Here is an 18,951-nt window from a genome sequence, read left to right as displayed (position 1 = left end):
AGCCTGGGACTTTGAAGGGACTTTGTGGTTTGTGCTGTGGGTGCCTGGCCCCTGGCCAAAGGGGGCAGATTGTAATGTGCCCTGGATGCCCAAAGAGGCTTCCTGGCATGAGTAGAACAAGGCCATGTTTCCCTGTCACTGGAGTGGCTCAATGCTCCTGGCTTGCGCGGTGACCCTGCTTGCAGTGGGGTAAACTGTGGCACCAGGGGATCCGCAGATGTCACACAAGGATGTAAGATGAGGTGAGAGCAAAGCAGCTCTCTGCCTTGGGCGCTGCCCACTGGCAGCATCCCCAGATGGTTTTCTACCTCCACCTGCCTGTCTGCCAGATTTTCTTTACTCCTTTCTCTATGGAGGAAACTTTGCCAGGAGGCACAGGAAGCGCCTGCTCTTCCTTGGGCTTCTTTTGGCCAGGAGAGCTGCAGGGTTTGCATGACGCCTGGGCAATACCATTACCCCACCACACTGGGACACAAGGGACAGTGGCTTTGATCCCATCCCACAGCCGGAGCAGTTTGTCACTGACACTTCCTACTGCTGCACTGGGTTTTGGTGGCATGGGATGGCAGGAGGTTGGGTGGCAAGGGCTGGTGGCTCTGTCCCCTCTGCTGCCACCTGTGTGCTGCAGGGGTCAGGGGCAGCCAGCATGAGCCAAGTCCTCTCTTTTTCTCCAAGCACTTTAAGGAAAAACAGCTGCTAACCATGCTGGTGGCAGGAGCAGACTTTGCTCTCGGGCTCCATGGCCCAGCTCTGCCCCTTTCACCAGTTCCCTCTGTGGAGAAAAGCTGCTGCTTCTCTGCCCTCCAGTTTCCCTATGAACATCTTGTGAGAAACCACCCCGTGTCCTGCCATGGCTGTGGTGCCTTTCAGGACTCCTTAAGCTCCTGGCACCTCAGCAGCATTTGACATAGTGCACCGTGCTCATCAGGGAGGCTCTCTTGGAAAAATCAGACTCTTCCCTGGGAGCACAGGGCAGCTCCCGACCCCGCAGGGCCCCCAGGCGCTGTTTATCTTTGCACAGGAGATAAATTAGCTGTCGGCCATCCTATTTCAGGGCTGGACAGCTGTAGCTTGCACTGGCCTATCCCATCTCGCTGCAGCAGAGGCAGGGACCTCTTGGTGCTTGCCAGCCCCTCTGAGTGCTAGTCAGTGTGACACTCTTGTTGAATTGCCACTGAGAAGATGAGACCGGGCCCTATTTAAGAGGGATCCATAGGACCAGATGACTCTCAGGACTTACTGCCTAGGACCCCATGCCACATGGCAGCAGCTTCACCTCCCTGTGCTGCTGCCTTGCACCCAGTGTGCTGCACCCTCTGCTCTGGGCTGTGCCTTATCCCCTGCGCACTGAAGGCTGGGCTGGCTGGGTGGGACAGATGTGGCGACTTCTCCATGGCCCAACAGGAGCCCAAGTGTCTGGGGAGGGTCTCCCCCTGCAAGGCAGAGGAGTTGGGGTGCTTGGGTCAGTTCAGCACCCGGGCCAGCTAGTGGCAACACCGAGATCTCCAGGAGGTGCAGCGTGTCCCTTTGCCTTGGGCATGGCCAGCAAGGGGCCTGTCCTACTCAAATCCTCTCTAGAACCTTCACAGTGGTAACAGCTCTGGGGTTCTGAACATGTGTCATGAAGTATGGGCGTGCTCAGGCTCTCCTCGGAGCAAGCAAGAAGAACTGTGTCCCCTTTGCCCCCCCCGCTAATTATTTTGCACTGATGGGGTCTGGTGGTGCTCCCAGCTGGAGAGAAATTCACCAAGTGGCAACTGACAGCTGCGGCTGAGGTGGCACAGATAGGTAGTGGAGGTATAGATGGGCACAGCAGACAGCGGAGCAGTGTGAGAAATATTTGAAACAGAGACCACAGAAGAAATCAAGAGATAGATCCTGTGGGCTGATCAATACCCACTGCATGTGGAGGGACAGCAAGATAAAGCAGGTTGCAGGGGGAAGGTGTTAGGAGGGCAGCGATCTGCATTTGTCCTGGTGACAGCTGTGGGGGGGTGCCACTCGTGGTTGCTTCAGCTGGGACTGGGGTCTACCAGACCCAGAGTGCAGGTGCCCATGGCTGACTCCTTGCCTATCTCCAGCCACTCCCTAAGGGTTTGGTGCCCTTTGAGGTGCCCTGGGGTCTCATCTGGCCTCTGGACACCAAAGGGTGCATATTTCCCATGTGTCCTGGTCACATCTTCTGTCTCTCCAAGGAGTACCTGCTGCCTGTGGGCATTTTGAAGGATGCTGTGTGCCTGGGCAGCCAAGGGGGAAAGGGGCAAGCCCTGGTCCTGGCACAAGGGCTGTGCTGCAGCTGGGTGATTGCAGATGAGCTTCCAACTTGTGCCTCAGTCTCTCCATGAGAACCAAATGATGGCAAAGCTGCAGGTAGGTGGGTCAGGCCAGCATGGACTTGGGCATGGACAAGGAGGCACAGGAAGAAGAGGCAGAGGCTCCAGCAGCCTGCATAACTTGCTTTGTCCAGAACTCCTCTCATCTCTGCTGGTCATTGGAGACACCTGATTAAGAGGTTGCAGCCACCAAAGGAATGCTTTTTGTGACCCTTTAATGAATGCCTGGCACTCAGTGCTTGGTGCTGGGGTGGGGACAACCCCTCCTGCTGCAGCAGAGCAGCCAGAGTCCTGGGTCTAAGCCCAGCTCCACCCTGCTGGCATTTGCCTGAGCCACCCCATGCTGTGTGGTTTCTTGGCTTGTCACGGTTTCTTTCCTCATGCCAGCTGAGCTGGGAATGCTGAGGAAAGAACCCCCAGAGCAGCCTTTTGTATGCTCAGGGCTGCTGGCCCTGCAGCTGGGCTGGGGGGGATCCCCCGCCCAGGATGGGGTTATTGACACGGGTGCTACAGAAAACACTGCTGAGATTGTTCACACTAATGTTATTTAGCAGCAATATTTCCGTAATAAAAGAAATCAATGGGCAAGAGAAAAGACCTGTCCAGAGCTTTGATTTTCTTATTTTAATGGCATACTTATTTACTCCCACCAGCGCGCCCATCGGATTTTCATTACGCGGCCTTCGCTGTAAGTGGAGCGGTATTGATACGAGCTGCTGAGTTAGCGCCTTGCTGCGCAGGCCAGCTCGGGTGGGATTGCTCGTGTTCCCCAACAGGGCCCTGCCAAACCCCAGGAACAGGCCTGGTGTGGGGCCAGGGAGGCCTGGTAGCCCACAGGTACACACGCATGTGCACACACAGAGCCTGCCCGTGTGCGCTCACACACACACGCAAACACAGCCTGCCCGCCCACCAACGCACAGGGTGCACACCTGCTGCCGTGTGCACTGCAGGCTGTGCACACGCAGGTGTGACATACTTGTGTCACCTGCATGGGCACACACACACACTCGGAGGAACAAAACTCTTCTGGCTACACTACACCCATGCACACACGTCCTACCCACCTGCGCCCCAGCATTCACACACCTGCAGCTGCTCTGTATGGACAGATGCCCGATTTTTCAACCTATGTTCAACCAATTTATAAATGTGTGCCAGCCCCACCTGTTGTGCTCACACCCACCTGAAAACTATTCTACCTATATGCACACACAACCTGTGAAAACACACAAATACATACATACACACAGCGTGACGTGTCTGACGGTGTGTGTGCAAACCTCTCAAAACCACCTGCTTTGTGTGGCTCCAACCACTCTCAGGGGCCCAGACTCAGCACTGCCACTATCCCATCCCTCAAAAGGATGGAGCCTGCGGAGGTCTGGGATCACCCACGGAAGCAAGGACCTGGCACCAGCCCAGGCTTTCAGTCACCAGTGACCGCAGCGGCAAGAGGAGTAACAGCACCATCTTCTGCCAATCCCCAGGAGCTGAGACAGGGCTGATCCTGCCCAGAACTATACCCCCAGCTCCCAGGACCATGAGTGGGATGATTCCAGCTTCCCCGGAGACACCCAGCTGTCAGCAGGACAGCTGTTGAGGCTGGAGCTGGCCTTCACCGTGGCAGGGTTCCACATGCTTCAGAGACTCTTCCAGAGACGCAAGTATGTGGGATGAACAGCTTTATTACTGGCATCTCTTTTCAGGTAGCAAATTAAGTACTAGCCCATGTGCAGGGCTGCTGGTCAGCAGAACAGGGACAGTCCAGGGAGCAGTAGGATCAACATGCTACAGGCCTGGGTGGCCAGGGACACACTCGTGTGTTTGGCAGCAGAATGGAGGTGAAGGCCCTCCACCAAGCAGTGAGCTCACACGGGTCTGACCACAGGGGTGCAAGCAGGGTGCACAGCTGGGTTTGGCAGGAGGATTACAGCACTCTCTTGGCAACCGGGATCCCATGCCGGGAGCCAAGCAGAGTGCCTGTCCCCAGGGTGTCTCACAGCCGGGGGAAGCATTTTGAGGGGCGAGATCCCATCCTGAGCTAGTACAGACATTTGGGCACTCAAGGACACTAGGTATGTGCATAGCCAAGAGGCCACGCAGAACGGGGTCTCCATTAAGGCGACAGACGGTGGGTTTCCCCCCTGGGGGGCACTGCTGGGAGAGGACTGTGGGGAAGCAACCCTCTTCCAGCCCCAGCCATCCCCAAGGGCAGACGACATGCAGGGGAGCAGGGGGCCCTCCCACTGCCAGGGGGTCCCAGTGCTGATCCTGCCCCGTGCCAGGGTGACACTGTGTGCTGCCAACCCACATCAGCAGGGATGGAGCCACGGGAGACGCTGCCAGCTGGACACAGCACTTTGCGCTGCCCGCAGTCCCGGCAGGCTGCCAGAGACATGGGGGACTTAGTGGCTGACCTCTGCAATGGGCACTTTGGTCTGGCCTACCCTGTGCAACCTGCCCCAAAGGCAGCATCACTCCCCTGATGTCTCAGGAGCTGAGGAAATCTTTTGGGGCCTGGGGACAGCCAGCTCCAGTTTCTCTCCCACTGCATGCTGAGGGCACACAGAGATGTTTGTACACTGCGAGGCCACTCCAGTCCTGAGGGATGGAAAAGCAGGACATGATTCCGATAGAAAGGAGGGACAGGCAGATAGCAAAGAGAACTGACGTTCTGTGTTGCTGTGACTACCGAGGTCCCTCTGTCCTGGCACCCAGCTGGCCTGTGGGGAAAGGACAGAACAATTTGGGGAAGGCACAGGGGATCTCCTGCTGCCTCTGCTAGAACCTGGGCTTGGGGAAGAAGACAAAAAGGCCGGGAGGAAAGGAGCCAGCTGGGCTCAGCAGGGTGCCCTGGTGAGACGGGCTCAGCACCCAAAGGTGCTGAAGAAGGCATTTGCTTCCAGGAGCAGGCCCTTTGCGTAGACACGCAGGGTGTAGAAGAGGGTGACAAAGTCCTGAGTGCTGAAGAGGGTGTCAGCCAGGGCAAAGGCGAGTGTGGAGGGGATGAAGCCCCGGCCGTACTCCACCATCCAGGTGCCCGCACTCCACTGCACGGATGTGGCCTCTCCTGCCTGGTGCACGATGGTGTCCCCTGCCAAAACACACAACTAAGCATGGCTTCAAGTGGCTGCCCCATATCACACCCAAATGGGACACACGGGATTAGGGCTTGCAGGGCTGAGCCTTCCACCCCAACCCCAGCCTTGCTCCCTTTTCTCTTACTGCCATCCACTAAGACACTGGGATGTGCCACTGGGGACCCAAATTGCTCTGTTCTGAGCTGTTGGCTTCTGCCAGCTCTAAGGGCGGGCCTCTACAACAGCAAATGGCTGTGCCCCAAAGACATGGATGCAGCCCAGAGGTCACTATATTGCTGCACTCACCTGGATAGTAGATCTCACTTCTGGTGGTCCCTTCCTTCCACTGCCGGAATGTCCCCGAGATGATGGTGTCAGAAATATCTGCCCAGTAGCGACCTGTGGGAGGACAGACAACGCTGGCTCAGCGTATCCCTGCCAGGGACAGCACAGGAGCCCAGGTCTGAATTATGGAGCAGGGGGGTCAGGTTGGCAGCCCCAGTGCCTCAATACAGCAAGAAGTACCAACGGCTCTGGCGCCCTCATTGTCTGTGTGAAGAGCCATATACCACCAGCCAGGGCTGCTTAGTGTCCTTAAGCCCCATCATTTCCAGCTTTGGCAGTTGCTCCCTCCTGAAGCACTGGGAGATGAGATACCCGCCATCGCCTGCCAGCCGGATGCAGAGTCCTGGCCACAGAGCATGTCATACACAGGGACCTGCAGATGCTGCAGGACACCATTGGGGCTGATCCCCTTGCAGGGAGTGTTTGGCCAGCACCTTTCACCCCATACAAGCAGTGAAGCAGTGGGCTCCCTGTGCTGGGCATACCATGGCCATATCATGGCCAGCTGCACCTGGAAGAGTGAAGTAGAAATAGCTTGGAGAACACCCCTGCCTAGCAGCCTGGTCCTCCTGCTCACCTGAGTGTCCCCCGGTGTCAACAGCTGTCCCGAAGAGCAGCACGTACTCAGTGAGGGAGGCATGGAGCAGGCACATGGAGCCCATCCACCCGCCCGCATTCACGAACACCCACTGCAGGTCCTCGTCTGGCAGGATGTGGCCTGGGTGCTTCTTTCGCAGCTCCACAATGATCTTGGAGAAAGCCAGCTCATGGTCCAGCCCTGCAGCACCCAGGGTCACTTTAAGTCCCTGGCACTGAACAAGCTCAGCCGAACACCCCCCCCTTGCATCCCCTGCATAGCCACAGGGTCTCAGCACTCCCCTTGAGAGGTCTGCCTAGGAAAGATAATCCCCTCTCCAGCCCTCAGCTCCTGTTGACCCAGCTCCACCGCCTCCCTGGATGGTGATGGATGATAAGCGGCACTGAGTGCTCCGGTCCAGACAGCCCATCCCAAGCGCTGGGCAATATGGGAGACCCAAGGAAGGCGACAGTGCCCCTGCCCTGGTGACATGCAGCTCCGAACTCCCTATGCCCTATGGAGACAGCCCCCTTCTGAAACCGCAGGCCTGACCCACCTGGAGCTTCAGCTCCAACCAGGTTGGATCATGCCGCTGCCCTGGTCCCCATCCCTCCCTTGCTCCAGTCCCATTTTCCACCCCGCTTCCCCCGCGTTCCCTGTTGCTGTTCCCCGGTACCGACCCCCTCCCTGTCCCAGTCTTGCTGCCCAGGCCCATCTCCCTGCCCCGGGCCCCATTTCCCCCATGATCCCGGCCCCCCGTACCGGACTCTTCCCGGTCTTTCATCCCCGCTACGGCTCACCCTTCCAGCCCAGGCCGCCTCTCCCCGCCATATCCCTGGCTCCTCTCTCCATCCCCAACCCCTTGCCTATCCGCATCCCCACTCCCAACCCTCCTCGGCCCCGCTCCCCGCCGCCCCTCCGCGTCCCCACGGGCGGCGCGTACCCGCGTGGTGCCGGGCGAGCTGTGCGATCTCGGCGGGGGTGAACTCGTAGCGCTTGGCCGCCAGCCACCCGCGCAGCCCCTGCAGCACCAGCGCCAGCGCGCCCAGCGCCAGCCCGGCCCGCAGCGCCCGCCGCCCCCACGCCGCGCCCATACCGCGCTCCGCCGCCCCCGGCGCCGGGAGCAGGACCCGGGCCGGGACCGCCCCGCCGCCGCCACGCCACGCACGGCCCGGGCGGCTGCGCCGGCGCGGCGGGGCGGGGCGGGAGGCTGGAAGGGGCCGATCCCGCCGGGTTTCCGGGAGTGGAGGGGCATGGAGTCGTCGCTGGCGGGGGCGGCGGAGGGGGGTGGTGGCTTCCGCGCCAGCGGTACGGTTGGGGTTGCCTTCCTCCGTCCTTCCCTTCAGAGCCGCGGCGGAGCCCAGCACGACCCCGGGAGGCGGGAGTCAGCGGGGCTCCCTGGCTGGGACAGGGGAGGAAGGGGTGAAGCTGATGCAGGGCACGAGGCGGCGTGCAGACCGTCTTGCTTGCCCCTTGAGCGAGACGGGGGTGCGTGTACCCCTTTGTGGGGGCGTCTGCTCCTGACGCCCCGCTCCTCTCCCTCTCCGCAGAGCACCAGCACGTTCGGTACAACCCGCTGCGGGACGACTGGGTGCTGGTATCGGCCCACCGGGTGAAGCGCCCTTGGCAGGGTCAGCTTGAGAAGCCGCCCCCCGAGGATGTGCCCCGCTGGGACCCCAAGAACCCCCTGTGCCCCGGGGCCACCCGGGCCAACGGCGAGGTACCACCAGGGACACAGGGACCCGGGCTTCCCCTGCCACCCCCTCCTGCCTTCATACCTCCTGTCTCTCATCCCGGCAGGTGAACCCCAAGTACGAGGGTACTTTTGTCTTCCCGAATGACTTCCCTGCACTGCAGCCTGATGCTCCAGAGCCTGGTAACTTTGGGGAGCGGAGCATGCTGCTGAGGACCCCTCGACTTGGGTCCTGGTGCTGCTGCAGGGTGGCCTGGAGAGGCTGGGGTTCTGCCTCAGCACCTTCTGCCTGCCTACTCTCTGTCCTTCCCCAGATGACAGTGATCACCCCTTGTTTCGAGCTGCCCCAGCCCAGGGTGTGTGGTGAGTACCTACGTGGCTCCAGTGGGTTTGGGACAGAATTTGTCAAGAACCTGTGGAATGGTGCTGGGCTGGGCCTGCTCCCCTCATGCAGTGCCTATTCTGTACACACCTGCCCAGTTTTGGGGTCATTCTGGGGGGTTTGGCCCTTGTCCCTTGTCCCACTGCACCCAGCAAAGCTGTGAGGGTCTCTGGAGACACCCGCAGTCACAGCTATGCATGTTTCCTCTGCAGCAAGGTGATGTGTTTCCACCCCTGGTCGGACCTGACGTTGCCCCTCATGTCCCTGCCAGAGATCCGGGCTGTCATCGATGCGTGGGCAGAGCTGGCAGCTGAGCTGGGTGCTTCCTACCCCTGGGTGCAGGTGTGGGGCTGGTGGGGGCTGCTCGTTTAAGGTGGGAGGCCAGTGCTGGGTAGTCTGGCAGTACTTGGAGTTGGGAGAATCCTAGTCGTATGTGGGTCTCCTGCTTTGTGCCCTTTGAGCCTTTGTGCCCTGCTGAGCCTTTCCGTGTGCGTGTGAGGCTCTGCTCTCCTGCGGGTTGCTTCCCTGCTGTGCTGGGGACAACACGACAGCCTGCAGTGGGGGCCCTGCAGCTGGGACCTGCTGGCTGCTGGCTGCACCTCTTCCTCTTCTTGTAGATCTTTGAGAACAAGGGAGCGATGATGGGCTGCTCCAACCCGCACCCCCACTGCCAGGTGAGGTTGGCTAAACTACAAATCCCTGTGGTGGTCCTACAGCAAACCCAGATGGGCAGATGTCAATGGCAATCCCCCTGCCCTGGTCCCGAAGCTTTTTACAGCGAGGATACCCCTGTGTCTGTCCTGTCACCTCCCCTCTGGGACGGTCCCTTGTGGCTGCTGCATGCCAGACTCTCCACCTGGTGGCAGCAGGGACCTCCAGATGGGCAGCGTCGCTCGGGGTACCCCTGCAAGTGAGGGGTACAGGCATCTCAGTCCTGTGCCCCAACGTCCCTCCCAGGTGTGGGCCAGCAGCTTCCTCCCGAATGAGGCGTGCCTGGAGGACAGGACCCAGCGCCAGCACCTGAGCCAGCACGGCGTGCCCATGCTGCTGGAGTATGCTGAGCAGGAGGCTCGCCGAAAGGTAAAGGCGTGGATGTTGTCCATATCCCCTCCCTGGGAGCTGGTTGTATGCTGGGCTGGGCTCCCCAGACCCCAAGAGCTGGGCCGTGGGAGTGCTACAGTTGGGACTGTGTGTGTCCCCATCAAGCACCGTGTGTAACACACCCCCTGCAGTGCTACAGGCTGGGGACAGAGTGGCTGGACAACAGCCAGGCAGAAAGGGATGTCGGCATGCTGGTTGACAGCTAGTGAACACGAGCCAGCAGTGTGCCCAGGTGGCCAAGAAGGCCAATGGCGCCTGGCCTGTCTCAGGAATGGTGTGGCCAGCAGGAGCAGGGAAGTCATTCTTCCTCTGTACTTGGCACTGGTGAGGCTCTACTTTAAATACTGTGTCCAGTTCTGGGCCCCCCAGTTTAGGAAGGATATTGAGATGCTTGAATTCATCTGGACCAGGGCAGCAAGGGTGATGAAAGATCTGGAACACGAGCCCTGTGAAGAACAGCTGAGGGAGCTGGGGGTGTTTAACCTGGAAAAAAAGGAGGCTTAAGGGAGACCTTGTCATTCTCTACATCTCCCTGTAAGGAGGTTTTAGTCAGCGGAGGGCTGGTCTATTCTGCCAGGCAACCAGTGGCAGAAGAAGACAACACAGTCTTAAGCTATGCCAGGGGAAGTTTAGGCTAGACATTAGGAAAAATTCTTCACTGAGTGATTGGGCATTGGAATGGGCTGCTCAGGGAGGCGGTGGAGTCAGAAAGACTAGATATGGCACTCAGGGCCATAGTTTAGTTGATAAGGTGGTGTTAGGTCATAGGTTGGACTTGATGATCTCAAAAGTCTTTTCCAGTCTAACTGATTCTGTAATTCTGTGCCCTGCAGGAACGGCTGGTGGTGGAGAATGCGGACTGGCTGGTCGTGGTGCCATACTGGGCTACGTGGCCCTACCAGACCCTGCTCCTGCCCCGCCGCCACGTCTGTCGCCTCCAGGACCTCAGTGACAGTGAGAAGGACAGTGAGTGGCTCTGAGCTTTGTTGTACCCCATCCCATGTCCTCTGGGCTTGACCTTCATTAGGAGGCAGCCGTGCTGGTGCTGGAGGGCTTTGTGTCCTTGCGGTGGGGGCTGCTGGGCTTAACTGAGGAGGGGAATAGCACCTCTGTTTTGTTAGGGTAAGAATGAGTTGTTCAGGCACAGCCACCACTGCTGGTGGGACTTGTGTCCTTTTGGGGTGATGAAGCATATGGTGCTCCCTGCTTTTTTGGGGGACTTCTCCTGCTGCATTGCTCAGGCTGCCTGTGTGAGTGGGGAGGGGCGGGAATTACCAAGTGCATCCCTCCTGCCTGTCACTGATGTCCACCCAGGAAGAGGTGCTGTGGGTGACTCCAGCACACACCTGGTGAGCTGCTGGCCAGCTCGGGGTGTGGATCCCTGTCACTTTTCTGCAGGCCTGGCCTCCATCATGCAGAGGCTGCTCATCAAGTATGACAACCTCTTTGAAGTCTCCTTTCCCTACTCCATGGGCTGGCATGGTGAGTGGCATGGCTCCACAATCCTCTCATCCACTTTCCCATCTGCTCCGTGCATCTCACGCGGTGCCTCCACCCACTGCAGGAGCCCCCACAGGCGCCTACCTGGAGAAGGACTGCAGGCACTGGCAGCTCCATGCCCACTACTACCCGCCGCTGCTGCGCTCCGCCACTGTCCGCAAGTTCATGGTGGGATATGAGATGCTGGCCCAGGCACAGAGGGACCTCACCCCGGAGCAGGTGAGTGCAGGTCAGGGGGACTGGGGGAGCCAGGGGCATGTGTGCCTGGCTGTCCCTTGTGCTGTGCCCTGCAGGCAGCTGAGCGCCTGAGGAGCCTCCCTGAGGTGCACTACAAGAAGAGAGCTGAGGAGGTGTGATGGGGAGCAGCAGAGCATCCAGTCCTAGGATGTGAGTGTAAGGAGGGATGTTATTGCTTTCCACCACTACCTGAAAAGGAGGTCAGGTCATAGCCAAGGGGGGGTTGGTCTTTTCTCCCAGATAAGTAGTGATAGGAGAAGGGGGAACAGCCTGAAGTTATGCTAGGGGAGGTTCAGATTAGATGTTGGGGAATATTTCTTCACCGAAAGGGTGGTCAGGCATTGGAACAGGCTGCCCACAGAAGTGGTGGACTTACTGTGCCTGGAAGTATTTAAAAAAATGTGTAAGTGTGGACATGATTTGATGGTGGGCTTGACAGTGCTGCGCTAACAGTAGATCATTTGCTGTGCTCAGTAAGGCCGTGGGTCAGCTGGGAGTGGTGAGAACCCAGGTCTGGGAATTCGTGTCAGTTGTGAGCCCTCTGAGCTCCCAAATTCTCCTGAACCTTGTCACAACTTGGCTGGTTTTTGGGACTGGTTTTGCCAGTTTGGGGACTCAGGGTCTAATCCCATTGCATCCTTGTGTAGGTGGTGTTCCTTGTCTCTTTCACCATCCCAGGCTGTCTTCTGCCCCCATGGCATGCTCCTACCACCATTAAAGGGCTTACTCACCTTTACCAGTCCGGTCTCACTGGTTGGACTGGTTCTTCTGCCCCGTGGAGGGGCGCAACCCCCCTGGACAATAAAACCTGGAAGCAAAGTGCCTCTACCTGTGCTCTCATGGCTCTCAGCCCTAGGTGGGAGGTTTGAGGTCTGTGGTGAATACCCCCAGCTGCTGGCTGAGGAGGTAACACGGTGCTCAGGGGATGTGCCCACAGCCTAATACCTGTCACTCCTGTCCCTGCCTCTGCGCTGCCTCCTCTTCCTCCCTGGGGGGAGCTCTGAGTCTGTCTCTGAGTGCTGCAAGCTTGTGTAGGAGTGAGAAACAGAGGAGCAGGAATGGATGCAGCCCAAGGCTTAGCCAGCTCCTTGGGGAGGGCTGAGCCCTGGCAGACTTGCTGCATGGAGGCTGCTGGCTGAGATGCTCAGCCCTGGAGCTGTTCCTCTTCGTCCTCTCTGTCTGGGACTGCTGGGCAGCAGCCCTCATGGTGCCTGCTGCAGGTACAGATGCAGCCACAGGCTGGTTCATCACTCCCCTGGGGGCTGCCAGGGAATCCAGCTCTCTTCCTGGTGCTGCTTCCTCCTTCACCGTGACCACCCATGGGGTGGGATAGTTGCAGCCTGGACCCTGGGCCGAGCTGGGGGATGTTCTATTCAGCTCTGTCTTTGTTCTCCTCCCTTTCCCTCCAGGAAAGTCCTCCCTGGGACTCTGCAGGAGTTGGTGATGGACAGTGATGTGGGGGGATGCCAAGCACTAAGTACTCTCACGTCTTCACAAATAGTTTTCATTTGTCACTAGTGAGCCATTCTCACAACTCTCTAATGAGAATCCTCTCTACGTGGAGTCTGTGAGTGCACTCCCTGGGGGGCAAGAAATACTTTGCAAGGAGAGAAATGCCCTCCTCCTACCTCCAAGACAGCAGTTCCTGGAGAGGGCTGTGTTCCCTCTGCCCCATCCATGCAACACTCCCCTACCTCTATCCATGGGGCTGGGACAGATGGAGGGGTCTCCTGGCCTGTGTGGTGCTGGATGTCCTCCTTTATGCTGGGTCCTGTCTTTCTGCCTGATTGCCTCATCCCAGAGCCCACGAACTGCCTTTGCCTGACCTCAGTGTTCTCCAGGTGCTCTGGCGCCGTGGGGAGGAGCTGGTGGCTGACCCTAGGGTTTGGAGGAGTCATTGCACTCAGCATTCTCACCCAGGGCATCGGGGCTGCCCAGCTGGGAATCTGGCCTCTTGCAAACCTGATTTCTGCCCTCCTGAGACGAGCAGAGCGCGTGTGATCTCCGCTGCCATCCGGACTGCGAGCCCTTTCCATTGCAACAAGTGCCTCCAGTGCAACTTCCCAACTTCCCCGCTTGTTCTCCAGGGTCCTGGGAAAGTGGCAACAAATTGACTTGAGTGTGGCGATGTAGCTCGGGGTAGTTAGCCGCCGAACTGGTTGTAACAAGGCTAGTCATCTCCCTGCACACACAGTTAGCTCTGATTTAATGGCCCGGCGGCTCCCAGCCCGGGCTGCCGCGCCTCGGCCTGCAGCCGTAAATGGAACTCGCACTTGAGTCAAGCGGTATTAAACTTTACAGTCGCCGTCTTTAAAAATGGGACTCTCTCCAATAAATCAGGGCAAGTGGGATTGTAAATATCGCGGCAGGATCCATATTGCTTAATTAAACAGCACCTAATGAACAGCCTGTTTGTTGTGTCATGATTTAGGATGGAGGCTGAGGAGGCAGTGTGTGCCGAGGAGGGCTGGTGCCTGTGCCAGGGCATGGGTACCTGCTGCGGGTACCAGCTGCTCAAGTTTATCTCCTGCTAAAAATCTCAGAGATGGCCTGAGAATTAGTTTGGGTTGGGTTTTTTTTTTAATTAAAATCTCCCCCTGAAATCTGAAACAGCAGTTTCAGATGAAAGCAGTAGTTAGAGGAGGATGAAGAGGGGGTACACCCGGGTGTGAGAGCTTGACCCTGGTTATGCTGAGCTCCCCACTTCCTTACAATAGATCCAACCTCCTCTTGCCCTCATACTTAAAGCTTGTGCATGGGGGTGTGAAAGGCTGTAAGGGAGCAGTGAGCCTTTACCATGGCACAGGGAGGCATCAGGGTGGTGCAAATGGATCTGCTGGGGATGGAAAGGCATTACAATTCACAGGAACCATCTCTGGTGTGCTGTAAGGCCCAAAGTATTTATATTTTGGTAGTTGCAGTCCAGTTGTAATTAAAAAGTGATGTATTGCAGGGAGATTTAAAAAGTCTTTATCTGGTGAGGGATGAGGGAGTGGAGGGCCTGCACAGTACACAGCTGTTGTTCTTGATCTGGGAGCATCAAAGGGGAGCTGAGGCCCATTTGGGTTCCCCATAAGGATGTTTCTTGATGCTGTTTCATTTCACCAGGAGAGCTGTTGGAAGTCGTGGGAGAAGTATCCCTGTGACTGGGTCATCCTTGTCCTGAGTCTCCATCTCCCAGCATGAGGGCAGAAATGTCCTCTGCAATCGCTGCCCTGAGCTGCTCTGGAAGAATAAATGGGGCAGGTGGTGGGGAGAGTGAGGGGAACTCAAGCATGGACTTAATGAATTAAAATCCACTGGGGTCCCACAGAGATGTTTGCACCCTCTGTGGTGTATTACTCAGCCTGTGAGGGATTAGGAAAGGGACAGAATACTGCTGCACCGGGCTGGCACAAGCTGTGCTCTGCAAGGAGCAGGGGATTCACCCAGTGGGGGATTCAGACATGCAGAGATGCTTGAAGGGGTGTGGCCAGGAATTTATTTTCATTTCTGTCCTATTTCCTGATGCCCCTGAAAGAAATGGGTCAATCTGCCAAGGGATGTGGCTTCCCCAAAGCTCCTGGAGGTTTGTCTCTACTGAAATGAGCTGGTCCTTGCCCAGGTTGTGGCAGTGGCTGTGTCCATCATGGCCTGCCCTCCATGTTTGGGAGACCCAGAGCACCCAGCTCTAACACTGACTCCTTCTGTGGCCATGGGTGAGCCCTGGGATGCCAGTCTGGTGGACAGAGACCATTTGGCAGTAGCACTGTGTGGTAGAAGACAACTGCAGGAGGCAGGTCCATCACCTTTGGTTGAGTGTCCATGTCCTTGGCAAAAGAGCTGCAGATCCTGAGTCCCCAGTCCTGCCTACGCCTCTTCCCCCTGCCTTCCAGTGCAGGTGAGACAATAAAATATTGAGCAAAGGAAGGTAGTCTGTGACCAGTGTGTTTTAATCAGAAAGAAAAGTTACATGTCGAGGCCTGCTGGCTCCTGCCATGCTGCAGTTTTACTGTCCTTGCTGATACCAGGTTAATGGCTGTCATTTAATTTCAGTTTTACTATTGGATTTGCCCTTATTGTTGGGTTTTTCCTTGTCTGCTGCTGCCTGTGACTGAGTAGGGGTTTTGGCAATGAAACAAGGAAGAAATTAGTAAATTTTTAGGGAGGAAGAGAGGAAGGATGAAAGGAAGAAATAGAGGAAAGGTGAGAGAGAGAAAGGAAGGAGAGGAGGGTGGGAAACAGAGAGGGAGAGAAGGCTAAATCCCTCCCATTTGTATTTAAAAGACTTCATCAGGCACTTATGATGAAAACAATTAATAATTTTAAGCAGATTCTAAACACTCTGGTGCCCTGAAGCAGGCAGACTCCCTTCAGTGGGGAGATTTTTTGTGCCAGGAGAACGCAAATCAAACCCCAGACCCCTTTTAGATCTTGTCTGAGCTGGCCATGCAAGAGCAGCTAGGGCAGTGAAGAGCACCCAGTTTATCCTTCCTGCAAGGCATTTTCAGACCCCTTGGGGTCTATGAGTTGTGGGATAGCTAGCTGCTGGTCCCAGGTGGACACAGTGGGATGTCTGGATGCTGCCTAGCAAGCTCTGCATGGATTTCAGGATGGCAGCCCCAAGGGTGGAATTTAATTGGTTAATCATCTGATAATATTGGTAATTAAATACTATCACATAACAACATCCATGTGGTCAGTGAGCACTGGCCCCTCAAATTTTCTGCACGCCTGGTGTTGGGGCTTCAGCTCTTGGCAGTGGGGACCTGTCGTTGCGTGTGGTTTTAGCCTTCCCCATCCCGGGACCCTGTTCTGGAGTCAGCGGCCTTTGTTTAGAGCAAGAGAAGCAGCAGGAGCATTCAGATTCCAGCTGGATTCAACCCAAACAAAACTGTCTGGGGAAGGAGGGGAGTGGGTGTGGGTGGGAGAGCAGGGGACTGGTCCGGGATAGGGGCAGCCAAAGGGAAGGTGATCCTTGACTGCAAGAGGGTGTTATCCACCAGCAGTGCAGATGCAGGGAGAAGGCCGGAGCCTTTGCAGCACCCAGGATCTGGCATCACTTGTATTGGGCACCCTGGCTGTGCCTGGCACACCCCTGTTGCTGGAGCCAGCTGTGAAAGCTCGCAGACATCTGTGCCTGCCCCGTGGGGAGGGATCCCCCTTCATCCTGATGTTCCAGAGGAGAAATCTCTACATATTTGCTAATTATCATGAGCGATGCTGAGAAGTCTGCTACAAAGCCCCAGGAGCAGCGAGACATTGCAATGGCAGGGTGGATCCGAGACCGAAAATCATCCCCTGGGGTGTGCCTGGGCATGAGGTGACTCCTTCGAGAGGCAGAGCCCTTGGGAGAGAGGAGGAAGTGGAGAGATACTAATTAGATGCTAATAAGCGAGTAATTAGTAGATCTCCATCCTCCTTGGTGCCCCTGGGGCTCCTTGCCCAGCTCCGAGCCAAACCACCTGCTTCAATGTACCTGTGGTGGTTTGCACCCCGCCGGATATGGCTGGAGCAGGGATGAGCCAGCTGCTGCTCCCCACACGCAGTGACAGGCTCGACCACAACAAGATATCCTCATAAATTGCCCTCATGAAACAAAGGTCAACAAATAAAAGCTGAAAGTCCATTTGCAGCCTGTTTGCTTTTAGTGTTTAATTCCTCACTTATTTTGCCTGCATTTGTCTCTGTGTCAGGGCAGCTCCTCCACTCCCTCAAGGCTTGCTGCTTGGGCGGGGAGCCAGGACTCCTGGGCTGCCTGTGTGTCGTTATGGAAAAGGTGCTGCCCCCCTCTTGTGCCTCAGTTTCCCCATGGCTCAAACAGGATCAATCACACGGAGGCCAGACCTCATCGGCTGACCAGGCAGTGGGAACCCCCTGTGACAACCTGCAGGTGCCTCTGGGCTTTTGTAGGATCCTTGGGTCATCCTCAGTATGACACCCTTGCAGTTCCTCTGGCTTGAATGGCTCCATCCTGTATGGCACAGGTCCTGAGGATAGGAAGAAAAAGGTTTTGCAGCCCTGGGACTGGCTGCTGCCCCAAAACAATTCTGTGCCACCAACCCCTGGGTTAGCAGATCCAAACTGCCAGCTTAATATTTAATTCAGACCAAAAAACCAAAAACAAACAAACAAAAAAAAACCCCAAACACCACCCACACACAAAACCAAAAACAACAACAAAAAAACACCACCCCCCCCCAAAAAAAAAACCCACACCCCACCCAAACCCCTTGTTTTAATTTCATTTTTAAAATCAAATTTTTTAATTCTCACACAGACAAGAAACAGAATGAGAGTGAAGCCAGGATGAGCCCCCAGGATGCCAGTTTGCTTTTTAACCCTTCCCATCCTGCTTTCAAATTCCTCTTGGGATCAGATATGTTCAAAAAGCCTCTATCTGCTTCCAGCTGCTTCCAATATGCTTCAGCAACAGCAGGACCTTACTCCATCACAGCCCATCAGGTCACCTCAGAAGTAGCAGATCCATTGGCACAGGAGAAAAGGAATGACCCCCAGCCTCAGCTGGGGTCTGAAATTCCCTCCGCCCTGGAAAGGACTAGCCGACACATCAGGAACTTGGAATGATTATGATAAAACCTGTGGGACACCAAGGGCATCATTATGATTTGTGCTGTCTAAATGTTAATCAGAATAATAATGCCTATTGAGACAGCTGTTTTAAAAGGCTGTGATGTCGGAGTAAAAATTCCAATAAAACTCTATTAGCCCTTCCTCGTTACACTAATGGTGCCTGCTGCTAAAAGCCCCCTGCTATAGACACCCGTATTAATGGGCTTATTACAGGAAATAAAATCTGAGGCTGAACATTACAGTGAAGCCTGATTAATTCAGCAAGGTAATCTTTTTTTTCTTCCCCCTCCTCTCTGCCTATTCTTTTTCTCCCCCTCTTTATTTAATGAATGTACTTCTTGAACTGCCAACTTTTGAGCTTTTCATGGAGTTTGGGGATGATTTTAAACTGATCTTGTTCACAAAGAGACAAGTCTTTGAGCCAGCTCCTGGTGCAAACGGGGGGGAAGGCTTCTCAGATATCTCCATCAAACCACGGAAGAGGAAAAGCAGCCAGGCTAGGAGTGAAGAGGTCAGAGAGGAGGGAACAATGGATATCCCAGGGATATCCACCTGGAGTAGTGGCTTGTGGGCCGGAACAGCCCATTGCTTGTCACCAGGCAGGTGCATGTGACATTGGCCAAGGTGAAGCTGCTGAGGGCAAGCAGCATCTGCCCTTAGCTGCTCCTTCCCATCCTCTCTTGTCCTGATTTATGCTCTTTTGCTGTCACCTCTGTCCCTGCAGGAAGGTTTGCCTGAGTCTCCCATTTGCAGGTGCCATCCCAAAGCCAGTGTGGTATCACCTGGCGAGGCTGGCACCCTGGGCTCATGCTGAGAGGCAGAAATGCTCTGACAGACACACCACTATTCATTCAGGCTATAAATAACTCCCATAAAAATCCTCTTTTGTGTTCAGCCAAACCCTGCCAATGGGAAAGGAGACGGCATCTATTTTATGGGCGGCTGGAAGCCGGCTTTGCATTTTTCTGGCTCACGTAATCCCACAGGTACCCTCGTTTCTTTTCTTTTTTAACAGGCTTTTGATTCACATTCCTTCCAGCCAAGTTTAATTATGGCTTTGGCTGCTGCTGCCCAGGGAGGAGAAGGGAAGAGGGCAGCTCTGCTGGCCTGTGGAATGACAGGGAACA

General features: G+C 56.1%; 2 protein-coding genes across 6 annotated transcripts; one reads left to right on the top strand and one right to left on the bottom strand.

The window, feature by feature from the left end:
* Positions 1 to 4,001: 4,001 nt before the first annotated feature.
* Positions 4,002 to 7,432, bottom strand: SIGMAR1 (sigma non-opioid intracellular receptor 1). The gene is made up of 4 exons (XM_040090045.1): positions 7,282 to 7,432; positions 6,339 to 6,539; positions 5,723 to 5,815; positions 4,002 to 5,430 (listed from the first exon to the last, which is right to left on the bottom strand). Exons 1-4 carry the CDS (start codon positions 7,430 to 7,432, stop codon positions 5,204 to 5,206), a joined length of 672 nt encoding a protein of 223 aa, XP_039945979.1. The 3' UTR covers positions 4,002 to 5,203.
* Positions 7,433 to 7,556: 124 nt separating this feature from the next.
* Positions 7,557 to 13,653, top strand: GALT (galactose-1-phosphate uridylyltransferase). Of its 5 annotated transcripts, none has more exons than XM_040090011.1 (12): positions 7,557 to 7,646; positions 7,889 to 8,058; positions 8,139 to 8,214; positions 8,346 to 8,394; positions 8,626 to 8,755; positions 9,031 to 9,087; positions 9,371 to 9,493; positions 10,348 to 10,480; positions 10,913 to 10,996; positions 11,079 to 11,233; positions 11,308 to 11,401; positions 12,661 to 13,641. In XM_040090011.1, the coding sequence occupies exons 1-11, from the start codon at positions 7,592 to 7,594 to the stop codon at positions 11,368 to 11,370; spliced, it is 1,095 nt and encodes a 364-aa protein (XP_039945945.1). In that variant the 5' UTR covers positions 7,557 to 7,591; the 3' UTR covers positions 11,371 to 11,401; positions 12,661 to 13,641. The 5 variants fall into 5 exon arrangements, with proteins under 5 accessions (XP_039945945.1, XP_039945948.1, XP_039945946.1 ...); XM_040090014.2 differs by having other exon boundaries at positions 11,308 to 11,407; XM_040090012.1 differs by lacking the exon at positions 12,661 to 13,641 and adding an exon at positions 11,899 to 12,652.
* The last annotated feature ends 5,298 nt before the right edge of the window (positions 13,654 to 18,951 follow it).

This window comes from Hirundo rustica, chromosome Z (genome assembly GCF_015227805.2).
Source record: "Hirundo rustica isolate bHirRus1 chromosome Z, bHirRus1.pri.v3, whole genome shotgun sequence".
NCBI classification, from domain to species: Eukaryota; Metazoa; Chordata; class Aves; order Passeriformes; family Hirundinidae; genus Hirundo; species Hirundo rustica.
The sequence above is the reverse complement of the archived record's forward strand: the minus strand, read 5'-3'. Positions and strand labels throughout refer to the sequence as shown.

Coding starts and splice junctions, on each gene's coding strand:
- GALT (XM_040090011.1), top strand. CDS start 7,592: ATGGAGTCGTCGCTGGCGGGGGCGGCGGAGGGGGGTGGTGGCTTCCGC. Junction 9,088..9,370: donor ACCCGCACCCCCACTGCCAG/GTGAGGTTGGCT, acceptor CGTCCCTCCCAG/GTGTGGGCCAGCAGCTTCCT. Junction 10,997..11,078: donor CTACTCCATGGGCTGGCATG/GTGAGTGGCATG, acceptor CACCCACTGCAG/GAGCCCCCACAGGCGCCTAC.
- SIGMAR1 (XM_040090045.1), bottom strand. CDS start 7,432: ATGGGCGCGGCGTGGGGGCGGCGGGCGCTGCGGGCCGGGCTGGCGCTG. Junction 5,816..6,338: donor TGACACCGGGGGACACTCAG/GTGAGCAGGAGG, acceptor GTCCTCCCACAG/GTCGCTACTGGGCAGATATT. Junction 5,431..5,722: donor AAGTGAGATCTACTATCCAG/GTGAGTGCAGCA, acceptor GTGTTTTGGCAG/GGGACACCATCGTGCACCAG.